The sequence below is a fragment of the Crocodylus siamensis genome, chromosome 2 (genome assembly GCF_052110815.1).
Source record: "Crocodylus siamensis isolate JL-2025a chromosome 2, ASM5211081v1, whole genome shotgun sequence".
NCBI lineage: Eukaryota > Metazoa > Chordata > Crocodylia > Crocodylidae > Crocodylus > Crocodylus siamensis.
In genome coordinates, this window is record NC_143396.1 from 150,623,895 (window position 1) to 150,649,613 (window position 25,719).

Consider the following 25,719-nt stretch of genomic DNA (forward strand, 5'->3'; position numbering starts at 1 on the left):
CTTATGCAAATATGAGTTGTTTATAGCATACGTCCATTCAGCCAACCTTTGTGACACATTACATACAGTGACACAATATAGTCAATATGCCATTTCGATGTCCAATATAGGAAAGCACTAGTTCCTTTTTTCACAGTACCATGTTATAGTAAGGTCCTGTCGACCAATTGGGGGAATATTAATAGTATGTCCTGGAGAAAATGGATATCCCTCTGCATATAAATAAAGGAAAGAGTTACTGATATCATGGTCTTAATCATAAAGTGTTCAAATCTAAAGTCTCTGTCATTTCCCCTTCAGTCTTGACTAAAGAAAATGTTAATTTTACTTTTTTTGGAATACATTAGAACATATATGACATAGTTTCTCATTCTTCTTTCTAAAGCAATCAGTATTATAAATTCACTTTCTTGTACCAGAACTCCTACTATGTACAGGGCAAAACATTGTCCTATGTTATATTAAGGTGGGTTGCTTAAATTACTTAAAAATGCACAAAGTTGACTACTCTAAAAATAAAAGATGCTTTTCTTTCACAAATCCATTCTCTCTCCTGATCCCAGATAAATCTCCCTAGTCCCCAAATATGGGAATCAAACCCCAAATTCAGAACATCCACCTAGCTTTGCACATAGTGGACAACAGATCTTTGTGTTTTATAATCTTTTAAGCAGGATTTTTAGACATTTCAGTAAAATAGTCCTTCATAAGAAATGGTCACAGAAATGGAAATTGAGCATCAGGTGAACATGTGTACTCAGTCTTCACATCAAAATTGATTTAGACCTAACTAATTATCCTGGTCTGTGATCTTGTTATAGTTCATAAACTACATTTTTCAGTATTAAGGCCTGGAAAGGAGACCTCCAAAGGAAACCCAGGTATCTTTATGCCCTGGTTCTACAACACATTCCAGTACTCACACAGTCAAAACCCAGAAATGTGTCAGAGGCTGCTTCTCAAGCATACCTACAGACTGAGATCTCAATAGCAACCATAGAGGGATGTCTGAAAGTGGCATCACTGGCCAATTTCTGTGTTTGTAGCATGCAAGCAGCCAGGATATACTTGGGAGCATCTTTCCCAGGACATGCCAGAGACAGGATACAATTTTATTGCCACTGTTTGGGAAAAAAATCAAATCCCCTAGTACTTTCTACTAGTGTCTAGATCTCCTGGGTATATTCTAAACCAAGCTATTTAAGTTCTCTTGGTGGTTTTCTTTAGTGAAGTTCTCCCCTGCGAAATAACTTGCATCACTTAAGACACAGGCTTTGTAAGTTTTTCCACACAGAACCTTTGACAAAGTACCTTAATAGGGAAAGGCTATGATGTCAGGGAGCTTGGAAAAACCCATAAGAATGAGTACCAGCACAGAAGCACAGACTTCCATGCAGATGGACCTGGTCTCACATGGATGCCATGAGGACTTGCTAGGCTTGAAAAGGAGCCTTCCAACTATTCTGTGGGAGGCAAATCACATGAGTCCACTCACACTCTAATGGAACACTAATAGGCATTGAGTATCCACAAGGACAGCACAGATTTTAACCTGGGAAAGGAAGAACAAGGCTAATCATTATGCTTACTAAATCTAAACAAATGTGTCCCTTTTTTCAAAAAAAACCAAAGACTTTAAATCTGATCCAGGAATTGTCTCCATGTTTGTAGTGCAAGGGATCATCTATTGCTTTATACCTTGAGTTCAGAGTCTAAGGATGCCTATCGAAATGCTCCGATGCATTCTAATTAAAATGTATCAAAACAGACTCAGTTAATTGAGTTTGCTGGAGTATTCCAATTAGAATGCTCCAGTGTGCCTCACTGTCATGTGTATTAAGTGTTCCACATTTCAAAATGGCAGCAGGGGTGCTTTAATTAAAGCTCATTCAACAAGCTTTAGTTAAAGTACCCCCATGGCCATTTTGAAATGTGGGACACTTACTACACATGACAGTGACGTGTTTTAATTAGAGCAGCTCTCAAGGAACCATGCTAATTAAAATGCCCCTCCTCTCTCCCCCATCCCTGACAACATCTCTAAGCACCCTATAGCTTTTAAGTGATACCATTAAGTGGAGTGTGTCACATAAAGTATTTATCATCAACTGAACTCTTTGTTGTTGTATAAATGCTTAAAATTGTTATTTCTTGAGCCTGAAATTTTACATAATGGAAAGGTGTATAGGTTTATTCATTTACGGAAGTTTTGACTGCCTATGGGCTTATATTTACAGCTGCTCATTATGTGCTATTAATGTGTGCTTATATGTTTCTTTTTCCAGAAGTTTGTTGTCTTTAATGTTGTCAGCTTCGTATTTTGAGGTGGCTGATTAAATGAATAACATCCATGCTGGGCCAGAGTTAGGATGTGAATGTGATTAAATATGCATTTCTCTACAAGTGGAGAAAACATACTTGTTTATGTGCTATAGGATTCTTGCTGCCCTTGGCTTCCTTTGAGTGGGTTATTTTGTAAATTAGAGGTGCCTATATATGTGCTGTGATGCATTCGAATCAAGTCCAAGCAGACTCAATTAATTAAATGTCTGCTCCATCTTCTTCTTAGAATGCTCTAGCATCACCACAGCAACGTATTTAAGCCCCCATGGCCATTTTTAAATGTTCAGGGGCTTAATACACTGCAGTGCTGCAGCACTGTAGCATTTTAATTAGATGCCCCTCACCCCAACCTCCACCACCAAGCACGTGTATAAGCACCTTATGTGACAAGTAACTACACTATAGTCACTTAGTAATTTTAAATGCTTTTCAAACAAACAGTCTGTGGTTTTTGTAGTATAATGTTCTCTGTCTTACATGTAGATATAAGTGGACAGGACCTGATTCACCATTGAGTGACATCAATTTTATGTTGTGCAACTCCCTTGAATTTAATAATTTTACACTAAATTGAGGCACTGTACCATTCTGCCAATTTAATGAAATCTCTCTGCTGAATTACTCTCAGCTAACTGGAAAGGCCCACCTCATGCTATAAACTCTTTGTGGAAAGGAGCATTGGACGCATAGCAAATAATCTTAGCACATCCACACGGAAGAATGGGGGAAATTGGGGTGGGAAGAGGGATCATATGGGTTCTAAATCTGCTGCATGGTCAGATTATGGCCAATCAATCTGCCCAGTTGTTTATCTTTTTCACCTTTAGACATTAAAGTACTTTAGAGAGAGGGTGAGTAACCGGTGTTAGCTACTGCCTGTTCAGTACAGCCATGAGATATTGGACCTTAAACTAGTCACATACCCATGAAAGGTTGGAAAAGTTTCTGATGTTTGCAGTGTGTAGCTTTTTTTTTAATGGCAGCCATTTCACTGTTCCATGCATTTGAAATATTAGTCTGGGTGGGAATGGTGTAGTAAAGAGATTGCATTCCAGTGTATTCTGCAGAGGCATCTTAGTATATGGTTTAGTCATTCAGCACAATTTCTATCTTGACACCTGATACATGCAGGCAGGTGTACTTAGTTTGCAAAATGGTGGGGAAAGCTTTCAGATAGAGGAGTTATAAAAATACGGGAAGAACTTTAAAAAGTAATCATCACTGGCCCAACTTTTCTCCTACTTCAGTCAAAGGTAAAACTCCTATTAATTTCTATAGGAGTTAAGCCAATGCTAATCGTTAGTGGACACGTCTACATGAGACATTTATTGCAGAGTAGACTAATTAGCTCCATAGTAAACTTCTTTCATCTAGGCCACTGGAAATAAATTAATTCTGCAGCAGGGTAGTACTTGTAAATACTTGTGAGTACTTGAATTTACAAGTACTATCCTGTGATATGTAGATGCTGATATGGCTGGTTACAGTAAGAGAGTACTTCAGTGCAGGAGTTGCCTACCGGCTAGCACTACACTGGAGCACCCTCATGCCCCAGTCAGCCCCTGTGCAGCACGTTGAGCCAGGTTGGGGCAGCCCCAGGGTGGCAGGCTAGCCCCTGGGTCCTCTGCCAGCCGGGGCTGTTCCAACCTGGCTCAATGGGCTGCAGTCTCAGACACACATGTAAACATAGCACTGGAGAGCAATAATCTCCAACATGATATGCACTGGAGTTTATTGCTGTATGCTAATAGCACAAGTAGATGTGCCCTATGAAAATTCCCCCACCTCCAGCATATTAATATCAGCCTACTACTCTTAATGAGATTGCCTTAGTCAATGGCAACACTTTCTCTTTAGTTTAATTTTTTAAATATTACAAAACTGATGGGGTTTTTTGTTCTTTTGTTTAAAAATACAATGTCCTACAAAAGCAATTATACTATTAAAAGAAGAGCACTTCTAGTAAGACGATTACTGTTGAAAATACCATCTTTTTAGAGCATATCTATGTACCTAATCAGGAGAGGATGTCTTTCTTTAAAAAGCTATCTCAAACTTTAACAAAATTTTAAGGGACATGTTATGTTGGGAGGAGATTATAACACCTAGATGAGAACATGAGCACCAGGAGGTTTTAGAAGAGGACATTAAACCTGAAGAGATATTGAGGTAATTAAGTCTCTCAAAAAAACGTAAATCTCCAGGTCCAGATGGGTTCCCTCAAGAGTTTTACAAAGTTTTAGAGCAGAATTAGCGTGCCCATTATTTAATGGAATACTGAGCATATCTACACAAGATGTTTACTGCAGTAGACTCATTAGCTCCATAGTAAACATGTCAACATATACATGTGCTGGGCAATTAGGCTGGAGTAAACTAACTAATTGTGCAGCAGGACAGTATTTGTAAATACAAGTACTATCCTGCTGCAGAGTTTTTACTCCTCAGCAACATACATGTAGATGCTGGAGAGGCTAGCTGGGGCTCAAGGGTGCTTCAGTGCCTGTCAGCTAGCCCCACACTGAAGCACCCTTGTGCTCCAGCCAGCCCCTCTGCAACACATTGAACCAGGGGGGTCATCCCTGGGCTGGCAGCCTGACCCCTGAGGCCCCCCTCTGGCCGGGTTTGCTCTGACCTAGCTCAATGTGCTGTGTTCCCAGGCACTCATGTAAACACGGCACCCGAGAAGCAATAAAAGCCGGAACAATAAACTCCAGAGTTTATTGCTTCTTATTAATTGTATATGTAGATGTACCCACTGAGGGAGAAAATGATTCCTAATACCTGGAGAGAAACACATATTGTAGTAATGCCAAAAACCAAATTATGATCTATTTACTATCCTCATATTGATCTATATTTTATTGACCCATAACACAAAAATGTTTTCATCAGTTTTAGTGAATAGATTTAAAGAATGAATCCTAAATATATTAATAGAGACCAAACAGGGTTCATAATGAATAGGCACTTGACTGATAATGTTCACAGAGTATTAGGTCTAATTAGATCAATTAATAAACCCCAACCTATTTCTACCTATTTCTATCATTAGATGTCTAAAAAGCATTTGATTGCATCAATTGGCAATTTAAAAACAGAAACTTTCGATGCTTTTGAACTAGGAACAAAATTTCAAAGCTGGATATGAGCACTATACATTATTCCATATGCAGTTGTAAGAGTAAATGGACACTTATCAGAAAAATTACCCTTTTAAAAGGTACACATGAAGAATGTCCATTATTGTCCCTCCTTTTTGCTGTGGTAATGGAGCCATTTGTCCAATCTGTCTGAAATAATCCAAATATAAAGAGAATAAATATAGGACAAGAGGAACATAAATTAGCATTATATGCAGACAATGTTATGTTATTCATTAAAAAAACTTAATATACTGTCTGAACTACAAGAGGAAATAATAAAATATGGCATAGTGCCAGGATTTAAAATTAACTATGACTTGCCAGAAATCCTAGGCTTTAATGTAGGACCAGATAGTCCAAAAAAAAAAAAAAGAAAAGATTCAAGATAGCTATAATTTTAAGGTGAAATAAAATTTATTGGGGCCTTAGGCAAACACAAAACTGGAAACTAGGTTGCAGCAGGAGAGGGCTCCTTCTCCTCCTGGTGCTGGCAGGGGAGGCTCCTTCCCCTGCTCCCTGCCTTCTCTCCCCAACCAGGGCTGGAACATACACACACAGTCAAAAACACAAACACAGTCTCGCTGCCATGAACACACAGACACACATAGATGCACACACAGGCAGAGACAGATGCACATGCGCACGTGCACACACACATACTTACTCCACTCTCACTCACTCTCTGCACATGGACACAAACACTCTCTTCCTACCATGAACACACACACACACTCTCTCTCTCTATCTCTCTTTCTCGCCCTGCCATAAACACACACCTACACACATACTCTCTACTCTCTCTGTGCACATGGACACAGACACAAACTCACTCTGCCTGCCTTGCCATAAACACACAACACAACACAAACACAGACACAGACTTTCCCCCCACAGGACTTGCCCTCTCCCTTTGCTCCTGTGCCCCCTCCCTGCCCCCCAGCTGATCCCTCTGAAGACACTTCTCTTCCCTGCTGCGCCATGGCCCCAGCCCTGAGGCTTCCCTGGGAGGTAGCACATAGGGGCAGCGGGAAGCAGAGTCCAGGGCACGGGGGCACAGCAGTGGGGTAAAGGGGCAGCACTGCAGCGCCACCTTCTTCATCTCCTTCTCCAGCATGGCCAAGCATGCCCGCAGCCTGGCACCATTGTCACACAGCAATGGCTGCCAGCCCAGTGCTCACCGTGGCACCAAGCCACAGCCATGCTCACACAACCCCGCACCCCACACCTCACAATGCCACAGCCCAGTCCCTGCCCCACTCCCTCCCTCACCATGTGAGCCTCGATCTGCTGACCACACACCAATGCAACACCATTAGACTTACCTGCAGAGGCACTGCCCAACTGTGTTCTAAGCCATGCCCTCTTGCAAGCTAGATTGCTGACCACCTGCAAGGGAAAACCCACCTTTTTATGGAAACCCAGGCATTGGGGGAGGGGGAGAACCCTGCCATCCAGGAGCCCCTGATTGGCAGAGGCCCATGGGCCCTGGCCCCATTGGCCCATGTGTTAATACACTTATGATTATAAATATAAATGGGTAACTACATAATATATATAGACTTGCTTCCAGACATGAAATAGTACTCTTAGAAATGTGGAGAATTGGATACCACCAATTCACAGTAAATACTGTGGAAAGATAAAGCAAACATACTGTCCAACAAAAATCTTCCATTCCAAATTCAATATATAATCACCTCCTTATGAGAACAGGGAAACTTTGGGATACACATAGAAGAAATTAGCCTTATATCCATCATCTTTAGCATCTATTCATAAAAATATTGAATTTAATCCTAATAATGTACTAGAAAACTTATCTGGGGAAATATTGGTATCATACATTGTAGATAACTATTCAAAAAGATATTTTAAGATATTTTGAAATACAGTTAGACCTTTTGAAGAAATACAATGAACTGCAGGCGACATTAAAATACCATTTTTCTCATACCTGTAACTGAAATATTTTTCAACATATTCCCAAGCAAAGATAAACCTCAGAAGAAATTTGACAGAATTTGAGACAATATTGGTCACATGTATGAAACTCATAGACCTATTGTCTGTTACATAGAGCAATTTTAAATAGTCATGTCGTGTAGAAGAAAAAAACAAAAAATACAAGTCCTACCCAGCCGCAGAGTTTTTTTATGTGCAGAAACACACATGCCTGCCCGTTAGCCCTGTACTGAAGCACCCTCGTGCCCCAGCCAGTCCCTCCAGAGTGTACTGAGCCCAGTCAGAGCAGCCCCAGTTTATTACCAGTTAATGGCACATGTAGACACACCCATACTGAGGGAAATAAGAGGAAGTTGATTATCAACTTCCTCTTGAGTTGATATTAGTGTTCCTATTGTCCCTTAGTGTTCCTATCGAACCTTCCTGAGAACTCTGCGACACATGAGAGTCATAAGGAATTGATCATGCACCTTGCAAGAATTACACAGGCTGCAAGAATTATACAGGCTGCAAGAATTACAATTGCAAAAGCCTGGAAGAAAGTGGCACCCCTAACAATTATTGACTGATTTTTAAAAGTTTGAAAAATGTTAGTAATGAAAAAGTTGTCTGATCAAGACAGTGTTCTACAGAGGAGAAGGAAAAATGTAGTTTACCTGGAACTGTGGTGGAAATTTTTGGAATTTGCTTAAAAAGAATCTTCTACTACCTTCAAACCAGAAAACGTAAGAAATGTTTTTGAATATTGAAGAGAAGTGCAAGTTCTATGATCTAACACTTAAGAACAAATTTGGAATAAATTTAAGCTTTAAAAGCAGCAATGAGAACAGGATAGTGAGACTGGTATTATGCAGAGTGCAAAGGAAAAGAGTGGTGTGTTATTATGCAAAGATTTAAAAAAACAGAAAAGCTTAACATTGATGTAAGCATAAAGGAATTGTTAGAGACTGAAGGAAGAAAAGAACACAAAACTGCTGTGGATGTGGACTTAGAGTAAGGGAGTACAGCTGATGGCAGATAAATATCTGTCTTATATATGGGGATTGGATGCATCTAATTCTTAAATGTGTTATTTGATAAGTTAAAATCATTAATAAAGCTTTTTTTTTAAAAAAAAGAAAAAGCCAACTTAGTCATTGTCACTACAATAAATTACACCAGAAGTGGGCTGAGTCTTTTTTACTTTGAAAAAAGCCTAGATTTAAAATCCAAGACAGAATCTTCTACCTGATCACCTGGCAACAGCCCAGGAAACTTCATCCTACTTTGAGTTTTAACATATTTAAATTTTTTAAGCTATTTAATTTTAGAAGACAGGTCAAACTAATGAAACAATTCAAACAGTTACTTGCTAGAATATATAATTAAATTAGAGAAGCACAGCCAAGCTACTTATAAAACAGGAAAAAGGCATTTCATATTTGAAATATGCTTTATACCTTAAAATTTACAAATAAAAATTGTACATAAATAATAGATATATGTTTTAAGCTGGAAGGTACTGTATACACATTAAAGTATAATTTACTTTTTCTGTGCAATCATCTCAAATCTAAAAATATATAAAACCTCTGCACATTCATAGAATCTTACTAGCCCCTTCAGGATCTGGGTTAGTAATTGCTCTGACAATCACCAAATGTAAAACACTGTCTAAATATTCACAGATCTTTCCTCTTCAAATATTGGGATTATATGTAAGCCTAATGCTAGTGTTAAATAATTGGGAATGTTTTGTCTAGTAGGCAAGTCCTAGACTTTTGTAAAGTGCACAGCTTACTCCCAAAAACATATATCCTAGCTAAATTTCATGATACTGCACCAACATAATACCAACCCCAACAAAATGGAGTTATAGGCTGTACTCTACTGTCAACACCACAATGCATTTCAATGTAAAGTTGTCAACTCCCAACTTTTAAAAAAACAGAGAACTTAGAAAAATAATTATAAAAGTTAGCATTTTCTGAGCATTTAGGATTGAAATCTAAACATTTTCCCTATTGCCATGAGAGGCTAGAAACTCAAGTTTTTGTTTTTTTTAATGACACCTACAAGTCTGAAATAATCACATCACTGCAGGATCTGGGGGTTTTATAAAATACTAAATATCCTGAATCTCACCAGATTTGGCAATTTGGGGTTTATAAGCAAGAATATGGCACCATTTACTTTTGAAGATACTGTACTTAGGGAGTGACAGCAAGGGAACTGGTAGCTCAGCTGCAATTCTGTTTTCACTTTTCATTGTGAATTATGGGCATTTTGACTGACTTCTATGGAACACTTAGGCAATTTGGATGTATGGTTGGATCTCAGTGGGTGCATCTACATGTACTATTAAGGCAATGTGATAAACTGTGGAGTTTATCATGGTGCCTTAATCATGGTGGAGGAAGAAAATATGATTTGGGTGGGGCTGAATGCACATGCATACAAGCGTGCATGCACACGCATGCCCCTCACCACCCTCTGCCCACCAAGTAAGTGTTTCACAGATGAGCCTATGAACTTCACTTCATCAACCTCCTGGATACAGAAATTCATGGTCTCAATATAGATATTGGAATTATGACACACTACAACCTGCCTGACATCTGACTCCCCAAGTACCTCCCCACTTTTACCTGCTATATCCCCCTCCCCCCTCACCTCCTGACACTTCCATTGCCATTTTCACTGACTAGCTTTCTTGCCAGCACTGTATCCCAGCCTCTGGCTTCTTTACTATTCCTTCCATCCAGGAAGAGCACACACACACCCCAACTGCAGATTCTTCCCCAGCCTGACAAAGGGTTTTTCAAAGCTTGCTAAGATATATTTCTCCAACTATTCAGTTGGTCTACTAAAAAATATCAGATTGACCCGAAGAACCTTGTCTGCCAGAGAGGTCCTTGGTCCTGGCATTCACCAGGCCTCCCAACCCTGGCAGGATGCAGTTTTAGGTCATGCCCAGGACCTGGGGCCTCCTCCTTCCCCACAGTCCCACTCCATACCTCCAAGTTCATCTCGGAACGGAACCTCAGCAGGGACATGTTCTTCCCCCTCTGGCTGGTGATGCAGTGAGTGCCAGCTGCAGCTCTGAGAGTGGGGCATTACATGGTTCAGAAACCAGAAACCAAAAGGAAATAGGTGTGGACAGAGTGAGGAGGGTGGCACTCACTCTGTCTGCACCTGGAGCTAGGGAACCCCAGCAGCAGGAGGTTCACATTGAAGAACACTGGCTGCTTCATCAAACCAGGATCCAAAGAGGTGCAGTGGGGTCACTACATCCACAGCAATGCTGAACACCTGCTCACTCAGAACACTGGTTGGTGGACAAGACAGGTGTTCCTGGGCAACCATGGCCATATCCTGCCACATCTGGCTGCAGGTTGCCCAGTAGGTCAAGGGGTCACACAGCGGTGACTCCACATCCTCAGCGAGATAGGCAGCCACCAAGGCCTGAGTGCTACCTGCCTGATGGTGGGGTCTGATGCCTCTGGACCCCACCATGGAAGCTGTGTCCTTGGCCCACATTAGCAGCACTTGTGGTGGAGGAGGAGACTGGCTGGTGGCTGGTGTGCTGACATGGGACAGAGGAGCCCCCTCTTCCATGTTCCCCCGCCTGTGCCCTTCCGCCTCCTGGACTCTGTTCACCAGGACCTCCATCCAGTGATCCAGGGTTTTGCTGCTGCATACACTCCCCTTCACCCTTGGGTTACACATAGCTGCCAGCACATGGACCGTACTGGACTACAATGGATCTAGCTGTTTCTTGATGCCTCCTTCAGCCACTTTACCAGTGACTGCACCTCTGGTGACAGCAGCTTGCCCCAGCCAGGAACACTGATCGCCTGGAATTTGTGCATTTCATTTTCAAGTTCCCTACTTCAGGGATCACCTGGCTAAGGAGGGCATCACCACTGCTGAGGCTCTCAGTTGCCTCGAGGAAGGGCTTGAGGACCACCAAGATCTGGGAGATGGTATCTCACTCAGCTTTGTTAAGCAGACCACTGATCCCAATCTCCCCACACAAGGCCATCTCATGAATGGCCTTCTGTTGCTCAACCAACCTTTTGAGCATCAGGTATGTGGAATTCCACCAAGTCTCCACATCCTCCATGATTTTGTGCTGTGGGACGTTCAGCTTTGCTTGTTTGTCCCGCAGCATCTTGCCCCACTTGATGCTCCAGTAGAAGTAGCCTGCCACCTTTCTGCATTTTGAAATAAGCTGACTGGTTGTGACAGCACCCTCACCAGCAGCCCTGTCCCCCTCCAAGATGTCCCTCACTATGAGCTGCAGCTTATATGCCACACAGCAGATGCACTGGCATCATGGACGGCCTTGGCCATATTGGCCCCATTGTGGGTGACTATGAACCCATGGGTCAGCTCACCCTGCCAGACAAGCCATCCCTGCACCACACAGTTCATGTCCCCCATGATCTGTGTTGCAGGTGGGGCTCATCCATCACTTCAGCTTGAAGGACAGCCCACTGACAGCCTGACTGGTCATACCAGTGCCCTGTGAGCATGCTATGATCTCCACCCCAGCTGCTCCAGATGTCCAAGGTGAAGTGTAAGGCCACCTGCAGACCTGCCTTGTTCAGCTCCTCCCTTAAGTACTCCCTGCATGCCTCATAGAAGGAGGGCACCACTGTCTTGCTGAAAGTGGTGCATGTGGGGCACTTTGTATGATGGGGCCATGAGCACCATGAGCCACTAAACCCTGGCCACTCAACAAAGGAGAAGGGCTGGCCATCCACAACAAGCATCTCCCCAATACTCTGGGTGACCTTGCTTACCTTAGGAACACGCCTCCCTGTGTGCCCGCCTTTCCCCCACTGTTGCAGGGTGGCCTGCCTCTACTTGAGGGGACGGGAGCTTTCGAGCAAGATGGGGACTTCCCTTTGGGCCTGCTCCACTGGTGCCAGTCTGAGAAGCAATGGCAAGAGGGTGGTGACTACGGAGATTCATTAGCATCCCTGTAGTGGTCATGTATTTCACTCCCTTTCCCTAGATGGTTTTGGCTTGGCAATGCAGGCAAGTAGCATATGTGGGATCATCTGCCAGCTCAGAATGATCCCACACCACACTACCCACTAGCTTCTGTGCCTTTTCCCCCTCCTCAACAGGCAGAGGCACAGCAACATAACGAGTGGACTCAGCTGAACCACTTGCCTCCACAACCTCTACCTCAGCCTCCTCCAAAGTGCCTTCTGGGGAAGGTGACCTGGCTCTAGGGGAAACTTGAGGGGTATGGAACACAAACTCAGATGAGTCCCCCTCCTTCCCCAGAATTTCCTGTGCTATGGCACTTAGATTCAAATTAAGCTCTTCATCTAGCCCTGGAAGGCTCAGGCTGGGAATTGAGGTGGGGTGGAGGTGACTATAATGCTGGTGCTGCTTGTTGTTATCATGGTTGTGCTTGGAGTTGTTGTTATTATGGCAGGTGTTATAGGAGGGGTGCAGACACTGCTTCCATCTCCTTGGTGCCACTAGCAGCAGAAGCAACTAAGTTTTGGTGCTGGGGGAGGAACTTAGAGCTCTCCCTCTTTCCCCTCTTCCACCCCAGCCAAAAGAGTGACCACCTGCCTTTCCAGAACGCTTCATGTTTGATGTGCTGGAAAATCTGTGTGTATTTCTGTAATGTAATGCATGTATTTATGTAATACATAAATATATGTTCTGTAATATATGTTGCGCTTTCCTGCACAGTCAATACAGACCGTCAGGCAAAACAGATTTCTTTTATGTAGAGAAAGAATTATAAAGAATAACAACAACAACAAAAAGAATTTGCGGGGAAGAATAAATTGAAAGGAATGAATTAGGAAAAGGTACTTCAGAAAGGATTGGATCCTACTTGCTAGGAACAAGCAGGAAGTGAGAAGTGAGAGCCTTCCTGATGCTGCTGGGGGACACAGCTCAATATTCTGACAAAGGCACAGCTGACAAAGCTCATTTCAAACAATGCTTTTATGCTCCTTCTCTGTCCCTCCTCCCAAACACTGGGATTGGAAAGAACCTCAGGGAAGGATCACAGCTACAGCTACACTGGCCAGCTACACATGTCAATATCAGAGAAGTCCTTCCTCACTCTTCCCCCTCACTCTCCTTAGTTTGTATTTCCCTGCAACCCGGCTTTAAAATGCGAAACTCTTCAAAATTTTCAAAATGTTTTGAGTGCCCTCGTTTCATTTACAAGCTGTTTTGAAGCCTTGTGTTTCATTTCAGTTTTGGTGTTTTGAGCTTGAAATGCATCAAAACACCTTTGAAACAAAACATCTGTCAAAATTTTGCACAGCCCTAATGACTGGGTCAGCATATATATGTGTGTTTAGGTGCAGGGGTTTTTTGTTGCAATACGGTAGTACTGTCTTATGGCAGTAAACATTAATTTGTTGCTGTCTAATAGCATTGCACATGTAGACTGTGAAACTTTACATCACAGCAAATTAGTCTACTGCACAGTTAAGCACACATGTAGATGAACCCAGTGTGGGTTTTATTTTTTCCCCCATAAACTGTGTAAGTAAATCACTGCATCTATAGTAGTTAACAGTGTCACACCCCTGCTAGAGGTTTAAGCTGGTTTCTGTGACCAGTCAGCACAGTGTGGTCAGGTTTGGTTTTATTTTGTTTTGTTTTATTGGTGCAAATAACACCTCTCCCTCCACTCTTCCCTCCCCCAATATTTTTGTAACTTGTTTGAAACAGCATGGAAATTTGTTGTCCTCTGTATGATTGTGCGACTGTATGAGTATTCCAGACAATTTCCCATTCTGAGGCTGGATGGGATTTCCAGAGACTGCATATGGGAACAGCAACAGGTAGCAGAGTAGGTACTGGGACTCATCATTACAGACTCATTAGCGTCTCCTGGCTGAGCAACCTGACCTTTAACTTACTGGTTGTTTATGCCACATCACCTTTGATATAATCAAAGGTTCTTACAAATTCTAATTTACTTTGACAAGAATTGGTATAATTAATAGAATGCAATTATCCTCAGTTACAGCTGGGTACTTAAAGGCATGTCTACACAGCCTCTGTGCTGTGCTCAGGACCATGTCCACGAAACATACCACATCCATTTGCTCCCACTCAACACATGACAAATCCCCAAAATGAAGTAGGGCCACCACCTTAGAATGGCTCTGAGTACATGACAAGAAGCATGCCCAGAACAGAGAGGAGTACCATCATGGCCACTAAGGGCACTGCAGATGTGCAAGTCCCTGCTCTAACTCATGGTGCTTCACAAAAAGCACCATGAGTTAGAGTGAGCTCCCCCCAACAGATGTTTGCTGTTGAGTCAAGGGGGTGTAGGGGAATCAAGCTCCACTTTAGAACTGATCCAGCAGAGAAGCTGCCTGCATGCAGCAACTCTAACCTCCCCCACAGCCCTAGTGCTGTCCTGCAGGAAGGGAGGGGAGGAAGCTGCAGGTTGGGGGGTTGCCCAGCCTAAGCTGGCAGGGGAAGGGGAGGCACAAGGCGGGGGGACTCCAATCCACATACCCCCCTCCTCCAGATCAGACTGAGCAAAGCTCCCTCCCCTCCCTTCCTGCAGGCAGCACTGGGGATGGGGATGGGGGTGGGGACTGGACTCCAGTTCCATGAGGGATTGACAGTAGTTCCCTAAGGTACTCCACTTTGTACCATTCATCTGATCCTGTACACTTTTTTCACAGCACAGTTATAGAAAACTTTCAGGGGGCCGATCACACAACAAATGTTATTTCTATCTGCGCCCTCAAAGTCAGATATACTAGGACTTGGCATGCAATGGGTGGAAGGAAATGAGCAAGGTATGCTTCTTGGCAGTGCTCCTGGATATGGCACAGAGGCAACACATACAGTGCTCCAGGGCAGGGGTTTCAAACTCCCCATCACTGTGAGCCACAACTGGACCACTGGGTTCATCTCGGAATAGATCCAGCTCAAAGCACAATGCAGCAATAACAGCAGTGGTAGCAGCCACCTCAGCAGCAAGTAAGGAGAAGCAACTACAGGTCAGGTGGCCATTTGCACTAGTAAAACCAGCACACATGGCTGTGGGTGAAAAATTAGTAGGGCAAGCATGGCAATATGGGCATAACCCTTGCTTGCCTCTGCTGGTTATATCCACCAGTGCCCCAGGAATCTGGATTTTGACAGATCAAGCCCGCTACTGGCCATACCTTGAAACTCCCTGGCTCACTGATAGCCTAGTTGCCAGACCCAGCCCACAGGCTATACGGATGACAGCCCTGCTTTAGACACAAAAGGTGCATCTACACATGCAATTAAATATACTCCAACTCAACTTGAATTAGAATAAATTAATCCCAATGCCACCATCTATACATGTGCTTAAGTACAGTAATTTACTGTGCTGCCAGATACCACTTATATCTGACAGGACTATCCAGCAGTGCAATAAATTAGTCTACTGCACCCTAATTGTCACACATGTGTAGATAGTGATGCTTTACTGTGCAGCAAATGAGTCTGCTGTACAGTAAAGCATCTCATGTAGACAGATGCACCCATAGGGATTAGGGTTTTTCCCTTTTTTCTTTAGACAGAAAAAGGAATTGAACCCAAGTTTCTTGGATCTGATACCTATACTTTAACCATAAGACTCTCCTTCCACTTGCTGCTTCATGAGAAAGAAGACCAGGTGAAACAAGGGGGGAAAAGGTGAAGGAACATTTCTGACTATTATGTTGCCTGTTTCCTTGTCTGGCTGTAGGGAGCTTGCATTGGGAACAAGACAGGCAATGCACTGACCATACCTGAACCCATGGGAGCACCTTCCACAAGCTGGTTCCCTTTCCAGCCAGGTACCTAGTGCAGCCTGGGAGAAAAGAAAAGGGGAAGTAACTGAAATCAACTTGGATGGAAGCATATTATGACTTTGGTAAACAGTACGGATTTGCTGAGGATGAAGAGGCACCGCATCAATCTGAAAACAAAAAATCCTTAAATTGGTTTGCATTATATTTCACTCACAAGGATGGTATATCCAAAGAGGATGGACAAGTAAGAGTCACACTGGCAAAAGAGGTTGAGAATCACTGTACCAGCCTTAAAGCACTCCAACATTGCTAATAAATTGTATTCCTCCCCCACTGTCCATGGACATGCTTCTTCAAACATACACAGTGGGGAGGTCTTGTTCAGTTTTGTTTATATGGATATTCACTATAGCCCATGGCAAGAATAATCACTTTTGACCTCTGTTGTTACTAATTATTTTGCTTACACATGGGGAAATGAGATAAAAGAAACATGTAACAAAGAACAAAACAAATAACTAAATTATATTCCTAATGTGCAATGTATTCTTTAAGGAATGACCATTACTGGATGACAGCCAACGTAAAACAAGCATTTTATGTTGTATAGTCAAGTGAAGTGTGTTGATTTACAAAACAGTGTTTAGAGAAAAGTGTCTCCATTGTATTTTTAGAAGCCTTATGGAATAATTTCTGCTGTTGCTTGGATAATTTTTATCTCTCTGCAAAATTGTGGCTTTACAAATGATGAAACGCTTTGTTTCTTGAATCAAACAACACACTGCATTTCCTAAGCAGTTTGTATAACTTTGAATACCTCCATACAGGCAATGTGAGCAAAGCAAAATAAACCTCACTCAAAGCACTGTGATGTGTTTAAGAACAACAGAGCCCCAGGTAGTGAATATATTTACCTCATCCCTGCAAAGGAACACACATTGCTCTAGAGTATATATCATCTTAAGTCATCTGTATGTGCAGGACTTTTCCAGGGCAGGTAAGCTACACAGTGTGACACTGGTTCTTCTGTGCGCTGCTATGACTACCTTTCACAAGGCCTGTATGTTACTGTCTGCACACCAGTAAAGGGCATAGCCTGTTGAAAAAGAGCAGTGGGGAGCCACAGTGATAAAAGAGTGGTGCTTTACATGTTGGAATAACAAAAGTGGTGGCTCGGGGAGGGGGAGAAAGACTCCACAGGACAACTAACTATACATAGTCACTTCTGATTTGGGAGATAGGGGACTTTTATTTCAAATGTTAATACAGGAAGTAGATACCAGTACAGATTCTTATACCTGAAAGCTTATTAAAAACATATGTATTTACATGAAGTAAAATGTGGTATGGTGTGAGTAAACTAGCTGATAAATTAAGCCGGTGATATTTCTGAGTCATTTGGAAAATGAACCTGATTCCTTCCAATGTATTTGTCAGTAGATGCCAAACTTTTCAGCCTCTAAATAATTAGCTTTGTTATTGATTATGTAAGATACATTATTTTATGCTATGGTGTGCCTTTGAGAAAATTGAAACTTTAAAAAATACCAAAATATCATACAGAGAGCATTCTTACTTATGCACCAATATTTTTGTTCATAACCCACTTGCTTAATCAATAAAAACCTCAACTCTTTGAAAGTTTGTCCCTGCTGAAAAACCTGAGGAAAGCAAGAATGATACTAACCAACTCAAGCCAGATCCCATTCAGAGTTCAGACAGGCCCTTGGGTTATTTGACCAGCTCCAATTATACGACTGGGAACATCCATGCAGTAAACGCATATGTAAATATATAAATGCACACACATACACATACACACACACATATATCCATTGAGGAAGTGTCTAAAGCCAAGGGGTCAAAGTAGCCTGTGTAGGCCCTTCATACACTCCCTGAAGCTAAACAAAAAAGGATGCCTACAGTGGGAAAGACCTTAGTTTGTCCATGTCCCACACAGTGGGCTTCACACCATGTAGGTTAGGGACAGAAGTTATACATAAATAGGTTTAAGTCATCAGAAACTGTTTTAAACCTGTAATAGAACAGAAGTTTAATGCACATAAACCAGTTTCAAAATGGCTGAAACTGGTTTAAGATAAACCAGGTTGAATGTAGTATCAGACTTAACTGATTTGGGTGAAACCAGTTTATAAAACTTCTGTCCCAGACTGCTTCCTGATTCAAGTTACATCAGAGTCCCCCAGCATGCTTTCTAGCCCTGGGCTGGGCTGTCTGCTCCAGCAGAGAAGGGGTGAGTTGGGGGGGGGAGGCAGGGACTGTCCCCAAATAAACCCCAGCTGAGGTCTGGGGCTAGGGATGAGGGTTAAACCAACTTCCCCTAGCTAAATCCCACTTCCCCTGAGTACAGAGCTGCCCTGCCCTGCCCTTTTAAACTTACTAGAAGTTACTGTTAGCTATTAATGCAGACTACAAATCCCAGAGGCACCTGGAAGCAGGAAGAAGTAGTCATGAGTAACCCTGCAGAGTTCTACTTCTGTGATTCTGGACTGCAAATCCCAGAGACCTTGGGGGCAGCAGAAAGAGGAAGCAAACACAGAGCCCATGCTAGCTATGCCAGACAGCTCTAGTACCCCCTGGCTTCTGGCCTGGGCCACTGCAGGCACGTAGCTGGATTTTCTGAATCAAAAGTGAAGGTATATCCATTTGTTTCTCAATTTAATCTTTTTAGTTTAGACTAACCTGCAAAGACTGAACCGATTCAGCCTTGGGCTTTTTGACTGCGTATTTAGCCGTGTGGTATATGTGCATTCTGTATAATTTCCCTTTGGACGGAACCTTCTCCTCATTTAGCAGAAGTACACTAGTACCAGAACCTGCCTTAGCCACGGAGGACAATAAGAACTAGAACTTCTCCAAAGTGGAGTTCTGTTCTAAGAAGTACCTATGTAAAAGTGACATGCTTGGGTTGAGAAAAGTAGTTAATCATGTTAGTCTGAAGTCTAAAAGTAGGTTAGGCAGGGTGGCACAGAAAGGCATAAACTTCCATAGTTGACACCTTATATCTGATAGCATCTGATGAAGTAGGTGCTATCCTGCCCCACCTTCCATCACTGTTCCAGTGGTATCACTGATAAGCTACATTTTACAAGTTTTGTATTAGCTGCCATCCCTACAATTTGTAGCTTGGACTCTGCAACTGAAACTGAGCTTTTTCCTTCTCACATATGTCACCTGTTGAGCATAATCATTTTACAACTCATGTCTTTACTGACACTTCTGTGCCTCCTTGAGTGCCTGCAGTAGGTTTACACAGGTGAAACAGATTAGCTGTCTAATTGGAATCTAAGAAACAGTGATCCACGAAAAGGATGGTGTGGGATCTTTTTCTGAAAAAAGTAACAAAACACTGATTTGACTTCTAATGGAGCACAAAGGCTGAAGATACTCCTGGAACTGCCTGAGAAGGTACTGTTTTATATAGTCATTCTTTCAACTAGAAGTACAAAATAGAGAAACTTTCAAATGATGTTTGGTTATCTCTAAGCACAGGTGTCTTAAATACCTTTAAAATACCAGGTTTTAATGATGAGAATGGAATTTCTTTATTGTATGACTTGTAGCTGTCTATTTTTGTTAGTGGCTTGAATTAATTGAATTACTACTTTTAATTACTTCCTAGGAACAAAACTGAGAACCTGACATCAGACAATTAAGATATTGAGCAAAATACTGGAATTTACACAGTTGAAACAATACTAATTATGTGCTCATTCTGCTTCAAGTGTTTTCTCCATTAATACATGAGATTAAATTTTATGTTTCTAATAATACATTTTTTTAAACTTTTCCATTACATGGTAACTGTAATATCTGGTGGTCGGTAGGAGCCTGTCATCCTATTATTCTTTTAAAAAATCTTCTTAGTGTTTTAATTATTCTCCTTGGAGAGCTCTCTCTCTCTTTTAAATGTGCTGATAACATCGTTTTCGCAGATAAGCTAGGATGAGTAAGAGCAATGTGACTGTGTTCTGACAATGGCTGCTTTGAATATGTGCTTAACTCGATTCCCTATGGATATTATGGGCCTCAGTCTGATTTTGTGAAATAGGTGAAATTAAACATGGATTTAGATCAGTTGCTAAACTGAGAATGGACTGCTGAATCAGGGTGTCAGAATGGTGTTTAACCTCTCCGAGTCCTCAATTGTCGAAGGAATGCTTTAAAACTGCCTTTGCCTCATCTCACTTTCGGATTATTTCTTCCACCGCCACCCCCTCTCTTGGGACAGCTTTTCCTTTTGAATCACTGTTTGACTCATGTTTTGGTTGTTTGGATCTGTCTAGCTGACTGGCTGCTTCACACGGAGTGGCTTCATTTTACCTATTGTTTCCTCTTGCCCACCCCTTGCCATGCAGGAGATAGACGCGTGTTGTGGGCTGTGCCAAGGCGGCAGGCCTGATGCTAAGATGGCATGGCACCGAGGTTTCTCTTTCCTTTCTTTATTAGCCAGCTGGAAGGCTGACATTGTTACGCTAGCACCTTGGCTTTGGTGTCTTGCTCAAGTGCCCTTTGGTAACTAGAAATGCAAAACTCTAGAAGTCTTGGTTCAGAGATTATACCCTTTATTAGACCAAGTAGAAAATATTTTTCTGCAAGCTTTTGGACACACATGCCTTTCCTCGGGCTCAGGGAAAGTTAAAGATGGTAAAAAGTCCCCAAAGGTAGAAAATAAACGTCGTTTGCCCTTCGGTAGCTAGGGCAGGCTTGTGTGCAATGCCCGGCCGCTGCTCGTGCCTGAGCCCCCGTGGCCCAGCTGGTGGCGCTGTGGTATCACTGAGGCGGGCAGCCCGCCTGTGTCCACGGGCACCTCGGCGGAGCGCGCGGGCGGGCTCCCGGGGCGCCGCTTGAGTGACACAACCCTGCAGAAGCACCAGCTTCTCTCAGGAGCGTGGCAGGAAACCATGTCCCGGCTTTAACTCTTCCCCTGGCTCGGAAGATTTGCTTCCAAGCGGGCAGGGTAGAAAGATGCGGCGATTACAGCGCAGGCTGACAGATCAGTGCAGCTGTGCTGGGGGACTCCTCTCCGCGCTCCCTCAGGGGAGGCCATTCATTCGTGTCCTGGGAAGAGAGCGCGAGCCCCGGCTGTCCCCTCGGAGCAAGGGATGGGGTCTATGCAGGGACAACCCTGACACCCACGCGCGCGACCCCGCCCGAGCCTTTGTGCACGGATGCGGCTGCCCTGCGCGGGGGTCTCGCGGGCTCGGGCAGCCCCCTGCGGCGGCTGCAAGTGGCAGCCGCGGGGCTCTGCCGGGCCCGACTCCCCGCCGCCTTCAGCAGGAGGAGAGAACCAGAAAAGGGCTCGTGGGGGCGGCCCGGGGGAAGCCGTGGGGGACAAGGCGGCGCAGACGCCCCCTCGAAGCGCTTTCTTTCGAGCCCCGGCGAGGGTCACCGCCGGGCGGGTGTGTGCCGGGGTGCCCGGGCCCGGCCTCGCACGAGCACGCGGGGCTCGGGATGGTAGGGCTGGATTTCCAGGGAGACAGGCCTGGGTTTGCTGCTATGCAGACTGAATAATGTTGGAAGCCAACATCGTGTCACATTTTGTGTGCGCTCTGCAAAGAGCCATCCGAGCGTTGCGAATGGGACACAGACTGCTATTGTCCCGGGGACACTTTAATAACCCACACCTACAATATCCAACCTGTTGTTTGCATAGGGACAACCCTGGGACACAAAACCCACCAGAGGGGCTGCAGGGAAGGCAGCCGTGGGGAGACCCGGCCCCAGGCGCCACAGACCCGCTCTTCGCCCCTCTCACAGCACATGGCACCCGCGCCGGGCTGCTGAATCGCTGCGTGTGTCTGGTGGGGGGGGGCTTGAAGTCCCACAGGCGCGCGTACACATGCATACACACAGACCCATACACACGTGCGCACACGCACATACCCGTACACACACAGACACCCCCGTGCACACACACGAGGGCTCCCCTGCAGCGCTAGCGGAGGGGCTGGCGGCGCCTAGCTCGGCTCCCCTCCGGCCCGGGGCTCACCGCCCCGGCCTCTGCCCGCCTCAACGCGAGTGCCCTGCCCTCCCGCGCCCACTGAGGAAAACCGCCCTGGAGTCGTTCCCGCCGCGCCTGCCCTGGAGGAGCTAGGCGGAGCGGGGCGCCGGCTCCCGCGGCGGCCAAGCCGCTGCTCTCTGCCCCGGCGCAGCGACGAGGGACCGGGTTATGCAGCTAATTGGCCGATCACGTTTCAAAGCCCTCGGGGAAGCTCCCCGGGGCCCCAGGCTGCGGGCGGGGGAAGCGCTGAGAGCACAGCGGCCCGGTGGCAGCATCAGGCTGCCCGGGGCAGGGGCTTGACACTGCTTCTTATGCAACGAACCCACTCCCTGGCGTGCTGGGGCACTGCTCTTCACGCACATGTGGCAATCCCCAGCAAGGGGACTGCATGGATCTACATCACGGCCCTGGGAGACAAGGTCCATGTTTGCGGAAGGGACGGCTTCTCCTCCACATGAACAAGGCAGGATTCCCTTTTTCTCCTACCTTTTCCCCAGCAGGGTAAAGCCCTTTCAAAATAACTGTACCTCTTGTATCAGGAAGCAGGCTCCTAGTTTAGGGAGACCTCTTTGAGGAGTACTCTCAAGAAGAGGGGAATGACATGTAAATGTGAGATTGAGGTTGCTTCTTCGTGTCACCCATACATCAGCCCTAGATTGGCTCTTCTAAAAGAATGTCCTTTCTGTTGCCCCCATGTACTATTGCGCCTGCCCCGAGTGCTTTAAATGTGGTTAGTGGAAGCCCAGGATGGGTCCCTAGGAATTCCCTTACATTGAAACCAGAGTTTTAACATGTTTATTTTCCAGGAATATAGTCAGGGTTTGAATTTCACTTCGACTCTTGGGGGGCGGGGGGGGTCTGCAAAAAAAAAACCAAAAAAAAACAGGCTACCCATCATGATGCCCTAAAAAATCAGACACCCCCGCCCTGGTTATGATTTTCAAATCTTACAGGGGGGCTCTTGTCTCTTATGGGAGAGCTTATCCCGCCTCCCCTGAGCTCCCCCATAATTTGAACCCTGCATACAGTACAGGTCCTTCCTACCTCCCTCCTCATGTAAACAGAGTGCCCAGAGGCCACAGCTCCAGGACACATGCAGAGTACAGATCTCCTGGCAGACAGGTTCTCACAAATCCATTTCAGGTGGATTTACACCAGTCCCCTTGCTCCTACAAGCCACTGCAGGGACCAAGAAATAGAATTTAGGTCATAATCACCAATATTCTAATTCAAATGGTATTTGTGATTGTAGTGACTCACAGGGCTGGTCCCTACATGGAATTTGTGCAGCTGCTTTGTGCCCCATCACACGCTCTGCATGTGAGTGTCAGTGTGCAGTAAATTGTCCTGGGTAGGGGAGGCTGGCACCTGCACCTGTGCTGGCCCCATCAGGATTACCTGGTGTCTTGGTGCAACAGGGGCACGGATCCAGTAGCACAGAGCCTGGCCAACAGGCAGTGTTGCTCTGGATGGCTAGCCCACTGTTTGTTCTGGTGCACACTACTGACTAATGCTTTGTGCTGTTTTTTTCCCTGGAGGTTTTGGGTTTTTTTGATACTGGGATTTCCCAGTACAAATTTTGCCACCCATTGCAAATATGCAGCACAGTGCTTATTTTCACATTCCCCACCTGTGGTTTGTGGTGCCACAAAATGGTTTGTGGCTCCACAAGCATTATGCCCTTGCATGTGGGGAGCCGCCCACAATTATTTATTGCAGCTATCCTTTTCAAATGTGGTTTGATACTCTTCAGTGGGACAAGAAAGACTATTGCAATCTCTTTTGCATACAACACTTCTATCTTTTTTTATTTGAAGGCCACATACTACTTTGAGAACCCACTGCAACCAGTAATGGGATTCTTTTTTTTTTTATTCATGAAGGCAGCAAGCAAACGGAGAGAGTAGAAAGGAAACAAGCATCCAACAATAATTTCTAAAAATAATCTTCTGGAAAAACAGAGGGAGGGATACGTCAAAATCAAAGCCACCTCAGCAAAGAATTGTTCAGTTGGTAATCTAGGATGGATTGATGCCGTGTCATTGACTTTCTCTATCATTTGCCTGTCTGTAAACTAATCTGAGTTCCTGGAAGCTTGTCTGGGTGCTGGTGCAATAGAATTTTCTTCCAGATAGAAAAATGCCTGGGGTCCGTCTGTCAGTGAGTAAGAGGTGGGGGAACAAAGTATGCCTGCTTGGAGAAAAATTAATATTTGGGCAAGCAAAACAAATTTCAAACAAAGTTGTGATCTAGGCAAGGAGTCAGGTTCAGGTTTTGTTAGCCGGTGGACTGAACTGGGCCACTTGTCCCTAGGGCAGGTTGCAGTTACTCAATTAACGTTTTTTCCTTTGAAAACACCACCTAGTTTTCTTCCTGCTTGGCTGTAGATATGGTTCCTCTTCTCTCAAATGAACCTGAGAATTTTCAAAATGTTGTGTTAGCAAAAAGGTGATTGTGAAAGAAAACCCAATAGCCTGGTGATGCAGGCACTTGCCAGGAATATGGGAGATTCAAATTTAAGTGTGTCATTTGAATTTGAGCAAGGGTTTGAACCCAAATCTCCTGTATCCCAGGTGATTGTTCCGAACTAGGGACCAATGTAAGGTCATATTCTTGCCCTTTCTCCCCCTGCCCAAACCCCCAGGTTAGATGGTAAGTTATATCCTGGACCTAAAACATTTCCAACAAAAGTTTCATTAAAATTAGTACACTTCTGGAAAGTTCTAGTTTGGATAAATCATTATTTTTCCCCATGAATAAAAAGAATGAGGAAAATTTTCCATATTTCATTTCTACTTAGACCTATGCAATGTGTAGCAAATTAGTGGCAGGGGAGTGCTGATGGCACCCAATTACATTATACTCCAATGGGCTGGATGGCAGAAATTATAGTTTTGAAAAAAATAAATTACATTTAAAAACAGAATAGTTGAAAGAAAAACTCCTTTCTAAAACTTGTATATAAACCTTTATTTATACACTCAAAAGCTACATCTGTTTATTTATGTATACACTGTAAATTGACTACCATATCACAAGTAGCAGTTTAATTACTTAAAATATATTTATTACTAGCATACTGAAAACACATTATAATTTTCTTCATTAAAATGTTTGACAAAACAAATATAATAGGAAGTGCTTACAAAGTATTTTATTACAGTCGTACCTACTAGACTGAGGCCTCTTGGTACAAAACACACACACATAATAGAAAGTCTCTGCCCAAAAAAGCTTACAATAGAAACAGAAAGCTAAAGTGGGAGAAATACTATTATTGTCATTTTCCCAGAAGAGAAACTGAAGCATAAAAGAAAAATAGTCTTTTGCATGGCCATAAACTGATCTACAGATCTCTTGAGTCCAAGTCCAGGGCTCAAAGCAACCCTCCTTCTCAAAGGAAAATCTCCAGATTTAACCCTACTTTCTATTCTTGTGTTCTCCATTAGTTGTCATCTAAGAGCCCAATTGTGGGGTG

General features: G+C 43.9%; 1 protein-coding gene across 1 annotated transcript in view; it reads left to right on the forward strand.

The window, feature by feature from the left end:
* Positions 1–16,802, forward strand: part of GRID2 (glutamate ionotropic receptor delta type subunit 2) — a 1,419,908-nt gene extending 1,403,106 nt beyond the window's left edge. The window contains exon 16 of the mRNA XM_090037080.1: positions 16,171–16,802. Within this exon, the coding sequence (XP_089893206.1) occupies positions 16,171–16,269 (99 nt within the window). The 3' untranslated portion in view covers positions 16,270–16,802. The remainder of the gene's footprint in view (positions 1–16,170) is intronic.
* The last annotated feature ends 8,917 nt before the right edge of the window (positions 16,803–25,719 follow it).